This window comes from Trichogramma pretiosum, unplaced genomic scaffold, assembly GCF_000599845.2.
Source record: "Trichogramma pretiosum strain Unisexual culture from Peru unplaced genomic scaffold, Tpre_2.0 scaffold10, whole genome shotgun sequence".
In the NCBI taxonomy this organism is placed as follows: domain Eukaryota; kingdom Metazoa; phylum Arthropoda; class Insecta; order Hymenoptera; family Trichogrammatidae; genus Trichogramma; species Trichogramma pretiosum.
Window position 1 is genome coordinate 801,621 of NW_019641652.1, and position 13,781 is coordinate 815,401.

The 13,781-nt window shown below is 38.2% G+C and overlaps 2 protein-coding genes across 2 annotated transcripts in view; one reads left to right on the plus strand and one right to left on the minus strand.

Moving 5' to 3' along the window:
* The first annotated feature begins 740 nt into the window (after positions 1-740).
* On the plus strand, positions 741-2,760 carry LOC106656391 (ankyrin-1-like). Its single transcript, XM_023459968.1, has 3 exons — positions 741-2,106; positions 2,180-2,514; positions 2,611-2,760. The coding sequence occupies exons 1-3, from the start codon at positions 861-863 to the stop codon at positions 2,758-2,760; spliced, it is 1,731 nt and encodes a 576-aa protein (XP_023315736.1). The 5' UTR covers positions 741-860.
* Positions 2,761-7,645: 4,885 nt separating this feature from the next.
* LOC106656392 (potassium/sodium hyperpolarization-activated cyclic nucleotide-gated channel 1-like) overlaps positions 7,646-13,781 on the minus strand; it is a 93,044-nt gene continuing 86,908 nt past the window's right edge. Inside the window, exons 11-14 of the mRNA XM_014377343.2 lie at positions 9,634-10,113; positions 8,201-8,667; positions 7,776-8,129; positions 7,646-7,673 (exon numbers count right to left, since the gene is read on the minus strand). Of these exons, the coding sequence (XP_014232829.1) occupies positions 8,339-8,667; positions 9,634-10,113 (809 nt within the window). The 3' untranslated portion in view covers positions 7,646-7,673; positions 7,776-8,129; positions 8,201-8,338. The remainder of the gene's footprint in view (positions 7,674-7,775; positions 8,130-8,200; positions 8,668-9,633; positions 10,114-13,781) is intronic.

Here is a 13,781-nt window from a genome sequence, read left to right on the forward strand (position 1 = left end):
TACTTTATCGACAATAAATAATTTGTTTTTTATTATTTGATAAACTTAATTGGCCTTCTTTTTTTAAAAAAAGCACGAATTTTAAAAGGAATCTTGAAAATTTGTTATTCAAAATAAATACTTTTCCTTATATTCTTGACCTAAAAAAATTCTTTTTACATCTTCATTGATGCTTTCGTCGCGCTTAGACACGAATAAAAAAATAAAAACTTTTTAAGTATATGTATACAATTCTGAAATAACTTTTTGATGTTCCTTTCGATAACGAATGATTCAACCAAACTGATTTCAATTTGATGTTTGGAAATTCCCATCTAGTAAATTTGATTTTACGCTCATATGAGACATAATAGGGGGACTCACAAGATCTTCTCTGAGGCGCCACACGCGGAAAGACACTAGGTATAAAGATTTATAGTTGAGTTCATCATCATCCTTCATCAATAATAAAGTCCAGTTTCTTGTGCTAACAACTAACAAGTAAATCGCGCAGAAAAATTTAGATACATAGACAAATAGAATCAACTTAGGTTCAAACCGCAGTCATAAATTGAATTGCATATTAAACTCATAATAGTTCGGAATTTACAAGATCTTCCCTGTGGCGCCACAAACGGAAGTACGTGTAGTTCTAAGCAAACAGCGAGCGGCGGCCGGGATTCGGGAAGGCCTTACTAATTACAATACAACCGTCAATCGCCAATGCGCTGCATAGTCGCAAAGAAACATAATCAAACGTCGACAAGTCGTGACCAGTGATTCCACAGCAAAGTGAAAATTGCCCATTGTTAAGTGTGAAATCCACATTCTCATCGAATTGAAAAGTGCATCTGCTTGTGTGATAACATACAATAGATACAATGAATGCCCCAAGTGCAAAGGAGAGACTCTTCGAAAACATGAAGCGAGAGTGCGACAGCGTGAACAACGTCGACGATCTTTCCGTTTCGCTTTTCGATGAAGATTTGGTGGATATGAATTCCATGGATCTCAATTGGATACTAATACGCGCTGTCAAAGAGAGATGTTTCAAAATCGTGAGATATTTCGTCCGAGCTGACATAAAAGTCGGCCGTCTCGACGAGTCAACTGGAACGGCAATTCACATTGCGAACAAGGGTTATTATAGGACCGAAGAAGATCGTCCAGAAGTTGTGGGTTTACTTTTCAACATATACGATCATGTGAATTATACCAATAAAAAAGGATTATCACATTTTGATATGGCCTGCCTATGTGGCAATGTTGATATGATGCAAAGGTTTATAGATCAAGGCGTTGACGTGAATCACTTGAGCGCTGATGATTCCACACCACTACATTCTGTGACTCACTCGTTTAACATTGATGCAGTTATTATGCTGTTAAGCAATGGTGCAGATCCTAATGGCAAAATATGGCAAGATTTCACACCTTTGAATCTTTTTTGCTTAAAAATGTCGTTGGAATTACCAATTCGTAATCACAGTTATTGGTTGTCGACTATTCAAGTGTTACTTCAGTATAACTCTGATGTCAATACACAAGATGAAGATGGTAACAGTCCTCTATTGAATCTATTTTATGATAAAGCTTATGGTATGTGTCCAGCACAACAAGTAGCATTAGAAATGCTTTTGAATTATAATGTTGATTTAGCGCATGTAAACAAGAAAGGCAAATCAGTATTACACTTGCTTCCTTGTTGGAAAATCGATGGAGAAGGCATGGTTAATGTAGAAGAAATGTATTTTAGAAAAAGTGATCCTACTGTTATTCAGGTAGTGAAAATGCTATTACAACGTGGAGCAGATGTCAACATTCAAGATCACGATGGAAATTCTCCACTTGATGTGGCTATTTCGTACTGCAACTATGACGTAGTTGAGATTCTATTGGAACATGGTGCCTGCATCGACGCTGTGAAATTCCAAGGAGGTTTATTAGACCCTGGTAGCAAAACCTTACGAAACTTGGAAATGACTCAAAATCTTCTAGCTATCATAGCACTTTTAAAGAGAAAAGGATTTCTTATGAGTAATTGTCAAAAGCTGACTGTCATGAAATTTTTTAATGGGTTTGATGAAATTGAATTGATCAGCATTTTATCAGATGAAATAGAACTAGGTAAAAAAACTCATCTTTTTTAAAACTATTTGAATGACAAGAAATATATGATTAATAATTTTTTTTTCATCAGGCTATATAGGCAAAATTGATCAATTCATTCGTGGGAATGAAGAAGTACGAGACATGATAGAGGAAGAGGACGTATATGAATCTATTAAAAACCATTTGGATACCATAAGAATAGGACAAATGTACTTGGATCCAGCAATACGCAATTATCTTCAAGATAAATTGCAGATGTTTGATTCCTCTCAAGGCTACTCTATAGATGAACAGAAAGTTAAAGGTGGCTTTGCTGAAGCCAAAAATACAATGATTAATAGTAGTTTATCGCTCTTTGATTTATGCTCTTCAAGCCTGAGTGAAACATACCAATTATTAAAACTCTGTGATTATTCACTTATAGTAAATTCAAAAGATTTTGATGAAATATTTTTTCCTATCCATCATGTTATAAAAGGTCATATTACTCAAAGTTTGATTCGTGTATTTTTCGAACAGGTAGCAAGAGAAGCTAATCTTGTGCAATTATTGACCCAAATGTGTCTACCGTATCTTTGTTGTGAAAATATACTGAAGCATTTAGATAATAAAACCATATTGTTAATTTATAAGCAGTACATCCATAAGCTCCAAACTGATAAATGTTAGGGAATTTATCAATATTACAAACTATTATGTTTAGTTTCTAAAGATTTTTTGCTTCTATAAATTGTCATCATTTTTGTATTTATTAGATTAAATAAGCATAGGACTCCAAAGGATGGAAAATATCAACTTTATTTATATAAGTTCAGTAAATTTTTATTTAATCGTCATAAAGAATTTACCCTGAACCAGGACAGTGATATAAAAAGTGTAATCGAAGATGGTTTAAGATGTTAATTAGTAAATGTTAAGGATACAAATGTTACTTTGTAAGTGGATATGAGTGAGGTAAAATGAATGTTAAATTAATTTTACTGAATTGAAGTAATTTAATAAAAATGGCTTTGCTCAGAAATAAAATCAAAATGCAATAGACTTATTGAATTTACTTTTGTGATAATTAACTGTCAAACATTATGCTTTAACGCACTTCTCGATCAATTTTATCATTTGCCTTTGTGAGTAAACAACTAACTCTTAATTGAATGATTATAACTTCTACCGAAAAATTGATGAGTTAAAATAATCATAAATTTAAGGATAATTTAAACATTTTAATAATTAATATAATTAATAATGGTCATTTAATATTTAATAAATTTAATATAATCATGCATAGGAATTGGATCAATAAATTCAAGATTGCATTGTTTTTTTCACTTCTTCGATTTCTATTTATAAACTTTGAATTTCTACATTTAATGCTACAGCGAGACATTCAACCTCGTACAACATTATTTGCTCTCATTATAGTTTGTAGTAATAAGAGGTGTCTTCGGACATGACGCAATTTTTGTTTATTTCCTTCTTAAATCATCTTATGTTTATTAACTAAATTACCATGGTTCAAAGTAACATTTTCTATTGTCTACGAAATAAGAATAAATATGTTAAATGTATTTCTTTCTTGTTATAATTTTTAGGTTCTTGGCATGGTTTTTGTAAAATAAAATTTTTCATAAAATGTTTTATAAGTACGTGTTTCGTTTGAAAAGTTATAATATGCGATTTACCTTATATATTATCATACGTTTCGCATTGATAGATATTATTACAATCTTTTTCCTTGTTTTTTTTCATTACAAATAACATGCTTAATATTGCGGAAACGAGTGTAAGAAAAAAGCTAATGATTGGAGCGAAATATGAAGAGACACACTCTTGCGTTATCTATAACTCTAATCGATTTAATTATTGGGTACTCGTTGTTCTTTGGATATAACGCGTTTTTTAATTTTAGAAACTATATGATATACACCTATTCACATCATTTACACAATATTAATGAAAACACAACATTGATAGCATGCATATAATAACGGCTTTTTCGAGAAAATTACTAACGCAAAGTAAATTCATAATTATTTCTAAGTTATGTTCGTCGTCGCACTCATCACATTTGTCTGCACCTCGTAAACGTGCACTTTTTTTCTATTGAATATAATGATTTAATAATAATTATCCATACCATAAGTACTTTTCTTTTCTTCCGTTCACTAATGTCTTTGCCTATCTATTAATGATCGTTTATTTACAAAGAGTGGCTTTGAAACCAATTTGAAATTTGATAACTTGAAAACTAATTTCTAAATAATTTTCACTCTTAGTATGCAATTTTTTATTTTAAAACATGTATTTCCTTTACATTGTGTAACAAGAACAATCCGGCGCCTATTTTTTTTTTTCAATACGCGATTTAATTAATTCACAAAGTGATAGCCTAAAGCAATATGTTTCTAATACTAGAATAATAAACTCTTATTTAAATGCATATAACATAACTTAGAATAAAGTTTTTCATTCATATTGCTAAGTATATTTTCTTTTAATATCATTTTACATCAAAAAATGATTTTTTAAATTCGATTACATTTTCAATTTATTAAAATGCTTAACCATTTCGTTAAAAATTTTAATAAAAATGATAATTTATATGATAACAGTCACGTAAAACAACAGTCTCTCAATATAATTCTAAGTGAAATCTCCATTCCGTAAACTTATAGAGCCACCATATTAATTTTATAATTTAAAAAGAGATCCATCGCTCATAACTTTCGATAAGTAGAGTTTCACTCATAAAACGATGTACATTCAAATTTTCGAAGGGTTAATGAGTGATAATGCGATGGAAATTTTAATTGGAGTATTGATCGGTTTCATTCATTTTGTTTTTTTTTAACAGCAAGATTTGTATAAAAGTATCAAGCAATGTGATGATGATGTTGACTGTGCATTTATTGTTATTTTATTGTTCACTTTTATTATTACTTAAAAAATCGACGATTTATATGTAATATAGCTTTTTGATGCTCTAAATCGAATCTAGCTATATTAATATTGGGTTCATCGAAATTTTATCCTTGGCATCGTTTATTGAGATGATTTTTTACTGAAATTGAGTTTTGCACAAAATTTTTTAAAACTTTATTTGCGAAGTAGACGTGCTCTTGAAAGGTATATAAGTGATGCTTTACCATTTCATAAAAATGCTTTTTCCTCATTAAAGTTCTTTTTTTTTGCTATAAAATATGACTGATTAATACCAATTATTCGTACGTTAGAAATGTGATTTTAAAACTTACTTATCATATACATTGTAGTTTATATGCGATTCAATATATTATGTTTCTTATTTATAATATTTATAAAAATTTATCAAAGAGAAAATCGTAATTATTTAAAATATTCACAAACAACTATTACACGCACTAAACTTGCTATTTATGTACATTTGTAATCGCAGGTTCGCATCTCATTTAATTCGCTTACTAATTTACGATCGACAATTAATTTTGTATAATTAATGAGGAGAAATTCAATCGTTATGATCCGAAGGGATCGAAACGTTACATTTTCATGACTTTTGAAAAATTGTTTTAAAAATCGTCTTTACATTACAGTATTATTTGCGCGACTATATATCATATCGTTACATCGATTTTATTCGTTAAATCAAATAATTGGCACATTAAATCAGAATTGATGTTCGGTTTCTCCCTTTGGCATTGAACGTCTAAATGTATGTTACAAAATTCGTATAAAATATTCATCGACCTGGCACTTTTTATTATGCGTATATATTGCGTTTTAAAAATTCTGTCGTAAGCTTCAGTCGTAAGGATCTTTTTCTGTGTTCATTCTGAGAGAAACGAAAGCTTAGAAATGCCTGCCTTTTAAAATTGCTCTGAGATCTTGGGCATACAAGAGCCACATTATAACTTGCTTTTCATTACTTTTAATCCGAGTTCGTCGGTAATTTTATTTGGTCCCTAACGGGGTGTTAAAAATTCAAAGTTGTATCGTATAGATTTCACATCGTGGAACTCGTAGTTTCAGACTTTTTTCAATGGAATATTTATGTATCTCTGTGATTATTGAGTTTGAGCTTGAAATATTTCGTCGCATTACGCCCACCCTTTACGGATTATCTACTTCGTGAATCGTTTTATTTTCATAATTGGAAAAAACGTCTAAAAGTTCGATAAATATCGTTTATGTTTATAGTAATTGCATTTTGGCGCTGTTTTTTTGGCAGTTTCTGTGAGTATTTACATTCATTTATCGTAGATTTTAGTGTTAACAAAATGAGAGAATTGAACATTGATTCCAAGCGGAACATCGAGATATTTAAACAGAAAAAAAAAGAGTCGGTGATCGCTTACAAGATGGTCACGAAGAATTATAATATATTTACAAGAATAGAACGATCAGATGCGTGAAAAAGCTAGCCTGAGCGGCGGGTCTCAAGAATCGTTTCGCCGACTGCTGCTGCTGCTGTTGGCCACTCTGATCGTCGTCGTTCTCGCTGGCGGTGTTGGTGTCGCTGCTGCGCGCCTCGACGATCGTCGCCAGACGCTCGGCGATCGGCAGCGACGGCAGCGTCTGACCGACCACGACAGCTTCGCTCGAGATCGTCGTCATCGTCGTCGTCGTCGGCGTGACATCCGAATCCACCTGCGCCGATACGACCGTGTTGGCGTCCTCGTCGTCGGTCGACGTGGGGGCGTTCGAGCTGCTCATGCAGGCCTGACAACTGAAGCATATGAGATCGGTGTCGTCTGTCTCGGACGACTCGCAGTGTGGACACCGATACTGCTCCAGTTCCAACTGCTGCTGCTGCTGCTGAAGCTTCGCGTCCTCGCACTCGACGCAGACGGACGCCGACGAGTCGTACGAGTCTTCGCGTTCCAGCTGGCCGTGAAGTGCCTGTTTTTCATCGAAAGCGGATTATTAGTACGGGTTAATCGTTTCGATGTAGGGAATAATGGAGTTGTGGTAACCGTGTGTATGTACAGTACGATTAGAGATAGTTTTAAAATCCATGTCACAAAAATATGTAAATTAAAGCAAATATCGGAGTTGAGAATATTTGTACAAGTGAAACACGTCAATTTGAAAACGAGTTCTAGGGCAAAAGTTTTGAAAAAAATAACAAATGAAACATCGACGAACGAGGATTTACCAAAGTAGATCGAATATAAACTTACACATAGGTATCAATGATAAATTGTAGAATTATGAGCTGTTAACATTGTGCAAAGGGCGCGATTGTTAATTTGTACAAAAAAAATATCGAAAAATCGATATAGCAAACCATCGATGTATAATCAAAGAGAGAGTCACACACAGGGTTATATAATATCAAAGTATATTACAGACAATCAGAGACAACAAAGTTATTATCATTACATACAGCTCATTAATAATTTTACGTACTTTCGATTGCGCGCGTGTGCGCCGTTTATGTGCGTGATACACGATCGAGCGTGTGAAAACGTGTATTACTTTTTTTTCGGTGTGTGTTTCGAGAGTCTTAATTCACGTGTATAAGCGACGGAGTCGATGCGCTTTGCGTTTTAAAAGTCCATCGACCACGGATGCTTATTGTGCAGGTCTTGCAATCGGCGCTTCCGCTAAACAACGCACAATACGACGAATTCGTGTCAGCGTGATATCATATTGTGTAATTTTGCGCGGCGGGTACGATAATAATAATAATCAATTGCGACACTCACACCGCCGGCCTGGTAGCGCTGCTGCTGCTGCTTGTCGATGTGATAACGGCCGGGCGTCATCAGCAGTCCGGGCTTATTGGTCGTCGTCGTAGTCGTCTTCGTCGCTCCTGGAACGTCGCACTCGCTGCACAGCAGTAGATTGGCTTTGCTGCCCAACAACGCACTGGACTCTCGACGATGATGAGGATGATGATGATGATGATCGTACAGGCCGAGAAGCAGCGCCTCGTTGGTCGGACACTCGTCCTCGTCGTCGTCGTCGCTGTCGAAGAGCCTCTGGCTGAGGCTGCCGATCGACTTGCTGTCGGCGTCCGCTGCGTGCGCCAATGATTCGCGTTTACTCTGCTCTTCTTTCTATATATCCAAAAATAAAACAAAAAATTTAATATCCATCCTCGAAAGTGCGACACACACGATTCTCGTACCGTCTGGTCGTGCAGGTATCGCCGTATACGGTCGAGCCGCGCCTGACCCCGGGCCGTCGCCGCCACCAGGTTGTTGCCGTTGCCGTTGTCGTTGTTGCTGCAGGCGCCGCGCTCCTCCGCACGCGGCCCGGTCTCTCGTTAAATGATGCTCTCGCGATTGCGCTCGTTGTCCTCGATGCTGGAGGTCGAGCTGCCGCCGCAGATCTGCATCTCGATCTCGGCCAGGCGGCTCTCGACCTCGTACTGCTTCTGATTGAGCTTGAGGCTCATCGAGGCGTTCTCGGCCTCGAGACAGACCAGACGGTCGCGCAGACGCTTGATCTCGGCGAGCAGAGGCTCGGCACCGTAGGCGCCCGCGGCTTGAGACAGTTGCTGCTGTTGTTGCTGCTGTTGCTGGACGGGAGTGGTGCCTCCCTCGGCCACCGACGCGCTGCTCAGAAGCTGCGTCGTGCTGTTGTAAGCGATGCCTGATTTCGAAAACAAATATAATTTGACACGTGTACATTTTGTATAGTAGCATTGATTGACTTGCACGTAGAAACATTGAATTATGCATTTAGAAATATAAAGAGAGAGACAGAGAGAGAGAGCAAGAGCCTGGCATATAGCTACACAATATCGAGTTTACATCATGGCTTATTTACTATCTGCGCACATGCACGCGCGCACGAGAATATACATATATTAAATGCAGCTCGCGTTTCTATAATATGTATATACTATATAGCCTATATATATATATGTACGCGAGCTGTTTAAAATGCAATACGTCTAAATAATTAACGACGTAGCTCTGGCGTACGTAATACAATAAAATAGGGAAAACTTTACGCTTCGCTAGAGGCTGACTCGGCTGGAAATTGAATCAAGCTCGCGCGCGCGTATATACAGAACTATATACACACAAATTGATTATACATATACATCGTATACTATATATATATATTTAATGTAACGTTTGCGTTCGGATTTTACGATGGAAAATTTTGAAACGCGGCCTTTCACTGCTGCTACTGCACCCGATGGCGCGCTGCAATCATTTCGTTTTTAGAAGCGTTTCGATGCGTGAAAATGCTACGCACAACCCGCGCGCGCGCGCCAGCGTTTATTTGTACAACATATTATATAATGTACTACGCGCGAAAATCAAAAAGCTCCGGCGCGCCATCGATCGTGATAATTACGAGCGCGAGCTGGAATAATAATGTCAAAATTACAAGCAGCCCGTCTCGCGCGTTCAATGCGATATAACGCGATTTGGGTATAATTAATTTTACGAGTTTTTAAATGATCAATTTTCGAAAAATTTTCCGAGTATCATTATTCATCGTTATTATTAATTTTATTACACAATGTTACGGCCTATACAATAGCTTGTGGGGAGTTTTGAGGGGTTTTGGGGGAACGGGGTGGTCAGAAAAGTCAAAACTCACCCGAGTGTCGAGCGGTCGAGGCGGCGGCTGCCTGCTGTAATCTATGATTCGGATCCTCGCTACTGTGCACGCTACTCGCAGGACTGGTCGGACTGTCGCCTAAAACGCCGGCGGCGTTTCTCAAGCCACCACCACCACCGCCGGTTCCGTGATGACCCCCTGCCATCGCCGCAACCGATCTCGGCGTGTCTGTCAGCGTCACGTGGTGAGCCGGCGTCGTCATCGTCGTCGTCGTCGTCGTCAGGTTGTTGCGCAGCAGGCTGGGCTGATGCTGAACCGAGGACAGCAGTGGCTGGTGGCCCACCGATCTCGAGCCCAGCGGACTGGGATTCGGCGAGAAGGCCGACGAGGCGGAGAGAGGAGGTCCGCCGCCGACGCCGGTGGCGTGCACGTCGAGGGTCGACACCATCATCTCCTCGAGCGGTATGCGGCCGCGCGACTCTACCAGTCCAGGTGTGCTCATGCATCTGCCCATCGCCGCTGTGGATGTTCATTGTTTTTTTTTTTTTGTTTGCTTTCAGTGCGGCTAATGTAATGATTATCTATTGATCTAATCGTCTATCGTGGTATTTATTTCCGACAAAAAAATCAAGTACGTGCATAATTGTCAATTGCGAGTTTCCGTTATTAACCGCGTAATTCGTCAATTTCGGCAATTCCATGAATTTTCTATTAAAGTTTCAATGCGCAGCGCGATGGAATTCTAATTTTGCCTAAGCACACACGCACACACAAGTCGGTCATTTTCATCGTTCAACAATTACAACGCGCATACGCGAGCTTTTGTATACATTGCCAACTCGCCGATTAATTAATTCGACGTATTAATCAAGTATTCGATCGAGTAATTTCGTATTAAACAGCCGAATTGGTTGTATGTATCTTGCGTGCATTTGTACTATATCCACAGAAAAATATAAAGGGTCCAGTTTACTCGAAATAATTTGGAGTAAGTGTGAGAGGTTCATGGTAGATCTTACGATGGCCGTACTTCGACTTATACATCTATTTTGACTTCGCCACTTGCAGGTTTACAGATTTAAAGGTACGCGCCATCTATTGGCGGAAGTTCAAGGTGATATTATCGTATGCATACAGTGGTTGACAACTGATCTGAATTTAATAAAACAATTGAATTTACATTTTCAAGACATTTAAAATGCGCTTAATATTTATAATACATACTTGTAACAAAAAAATACTTCGAGTTAATTGATAGTAATGCATTTTAAAACATTTTAAATGATAATTTCCAAGTCATATTATCAATGTTGAGGATTTCTACCGCAGGGTAATTTATGTAAACGGCAAAGGGTGAACACAGATTTCGCTTCATATGTATTGTGCTCGCGAAGCGAAGTGTAAAATATATGTACACGATATCAGCCGAAGTAAGATGAAAATTTGATTTCGATGCCGCATAGTATAATAAGCTCGATAAATGAGATTGCGCGCCGTTAAATACGTATAATGTACGCCTGTCGCGCGCACAATGAGAAATTAGTTTATCGTTCGTTCTTGTGTACGTGTGTGTGTGTGTGTTGTTTGCACATCTATTAATTGGAAACATTTTTTTTCTTCCTCTGGATCCGATTAATCATTCCGGGACTCGAGCGACGCGATAAATCTGTACGTAATTGTTAATAACTCATTATTCGTTTCATATGACAATGAATATAAAAGCTCGCAATTATACCGATTGCGCATTACAATTTGGCGCGCGAAGAATCGAAATTCGCGCGCGTAAAATATCACCGTTGCCGTTGCAATATATACATTTCATTTTCTCTCTCTCTCTCTCTCTCTTTCTCCGTCTCTGGGGAGGTAAGGGGCTTTTCTCGAGGAAGAGTCATTAATTAGACTCGTTACTATACAATTGGTATCAAGGCTCGAGGAATGCTTGGCAAATACGCGGGTGTCTAATAAATTATTCCTCTGTATATAGCCCCTTTAGTGTATTTACACTAGCTGCATACTGCACACTGTACGTCGCGCTACACGCGCTGCTGCTGCCGCTCGATGTTTGCTGCGACACCCCAGCCCAGCACACGCATGTACTCGCATGTTATAAATTTAGGTCTTAAATACGCGGTTCTTCCCTATATTACGAAAAATAAAATTTTACCTCACCTGCGCATTTCGATGATATAATTTAACGAGCTACCGAATGAACGAACGCGAGGTCTCTCTCGTGCGTGCACTTTTTGTGGACTCCACGACGACGACGAAGACGACGACGACGACGAAGACGACGACGACGACGAAGGAGGAAAAAAAAATTTTTTTAATTTCACCGCGAGAAAAATGCAATAAGAAAGTCGAAAGCTCTTGAGCGTCAAATTTGCGCGCGCGGGCTTTTCGAGTTATAGAGTATTAAGTTGAAATACCGAATAGATGTGAACTTATACATATATGTATATAGCGTCGGTAAAAAAAAAAAAAAAAGAAAATCAGGGACATATAACGACGGTAAGTTGGATGAAAAATGAAAGAATAGTACGCCCGACAGCTTGTAAAATTTTTCAAATTGAAAATGAGAAAAGTTTTTTCCTCTCTCGGTTTTTCTTCGTACAAGCTCTCTCTCTCTCTCTCGCGCGCGCAACGTTATACGCAGCGTTATACTACCAATCCCCCATACATAATTACTCTGTCAAACTGTCGGAGAAAAAACAAAAGTGTACTATAAAAAAAAAAGGGACTCCAATTCCTCGGACACACTTATATCTGTATGATATATATTTATGAATCCCGCGTCTCGTAGTCAATTTTTTTTCTCTCTGCTCACCTACTAACATCATAGGCTTTTGCGGCCGTTTGCATACATCAACGGTGGACAAATTTTTCCCCTTATCTCTGTCTTATATTTTCTCTCTTGTTTCCTCCCTCTCACCCTCTCGCTCGTATATATAACATTCAAGGCTCGCTTGCTCGTGAGCATATGCTCGCCTCAAAAGGAGGCTGTGCGCGTATAACACACGCGCGTTTACGTAATGTAAAGCAACAGGACTATACGTTTTCTCTCTGTCCCTCTCTGCTGCTGCGTATACGTATAAGGCATATTACATGGCAGAGCACGACGAGCTTGCGGCAGCAGCAGCAGCGACAGCTCGACAGCGACAGCGCGGCAAAGGCAGAGAAAGCTAACTGCTTCAAAGACGCGGTAAACGTTCGCCGGCGTTATATATACGATATATAAGGGCGCGCTTGTACCCGGCCGCACGTGTGTATGTATATATTCTACATATACAACGAGTAACTAAGAGAGAGAGAGAGAGAGAGAGAGAGAGAGTCTAGTGCTGTATATACCTACCTGTGCCCTACACGCGAGGCTCTTTTGCCAATCTGTGTTATATATATGTGCGCGCATATACGTATATACATCGTTCAGTGACGCTCGCGCGAGACACCGACGCAAAGAGCTTTTAATTCTCTCTAATGCCTCGTACGTATATAAGTACACATCCACGTACATACATGTATAATGTATAATATGCACTCGCTCCGCAGAGCCGCATAGATAGATAGATAGAGAGAGGGTGAGAGTATAAACGAGAGATGGGCGCAGAGTTAAAGAGAAATTGTACGGAAGACCGAGAGAGCATAGGCGAAGGTAAAACGAAAATTATCAGTGCGCCGGTGGAGTCTTGCATTATTATTAGGGATTTGCAGCGATTACGCGAGAAGCTGCCGCTGCTGCCACTGCTGCTGCGGGCATGTATTTATAATGGTGCCGAAGAAAGGGCTATATGTGTATAGGAGGAGAACGAGGCGCCGGAGTTACAAGCGGAGGCGCGAATTGTACAAATGCGTTGATTAATACGTATAAATCTACCGAGTACTCCTCGCGGTGAGTACTGCGCGCCCTATTTAATGTAATGGTTAAATCTCGAGTTTATGTAATGCTGCTAATACGTTGACCAAAAGATCAATTCGATAAATTACTAATTGAATAAAACATTATCTTAATAATTTCTGTTAAATGAAAATTTATCGACTTGAGCAGTGATTGGTAAGGAATAAAAATTAAGCTACAAATGGTATATTAATTTTTTTAACCCTTTTTTTAATTCTAGTTTCGAGTTGATAACTCATTTTTTAACTCGCTCTAAACCCTCGTGTTCTTTCAGTAATCTTAGCGTTTTTATTCA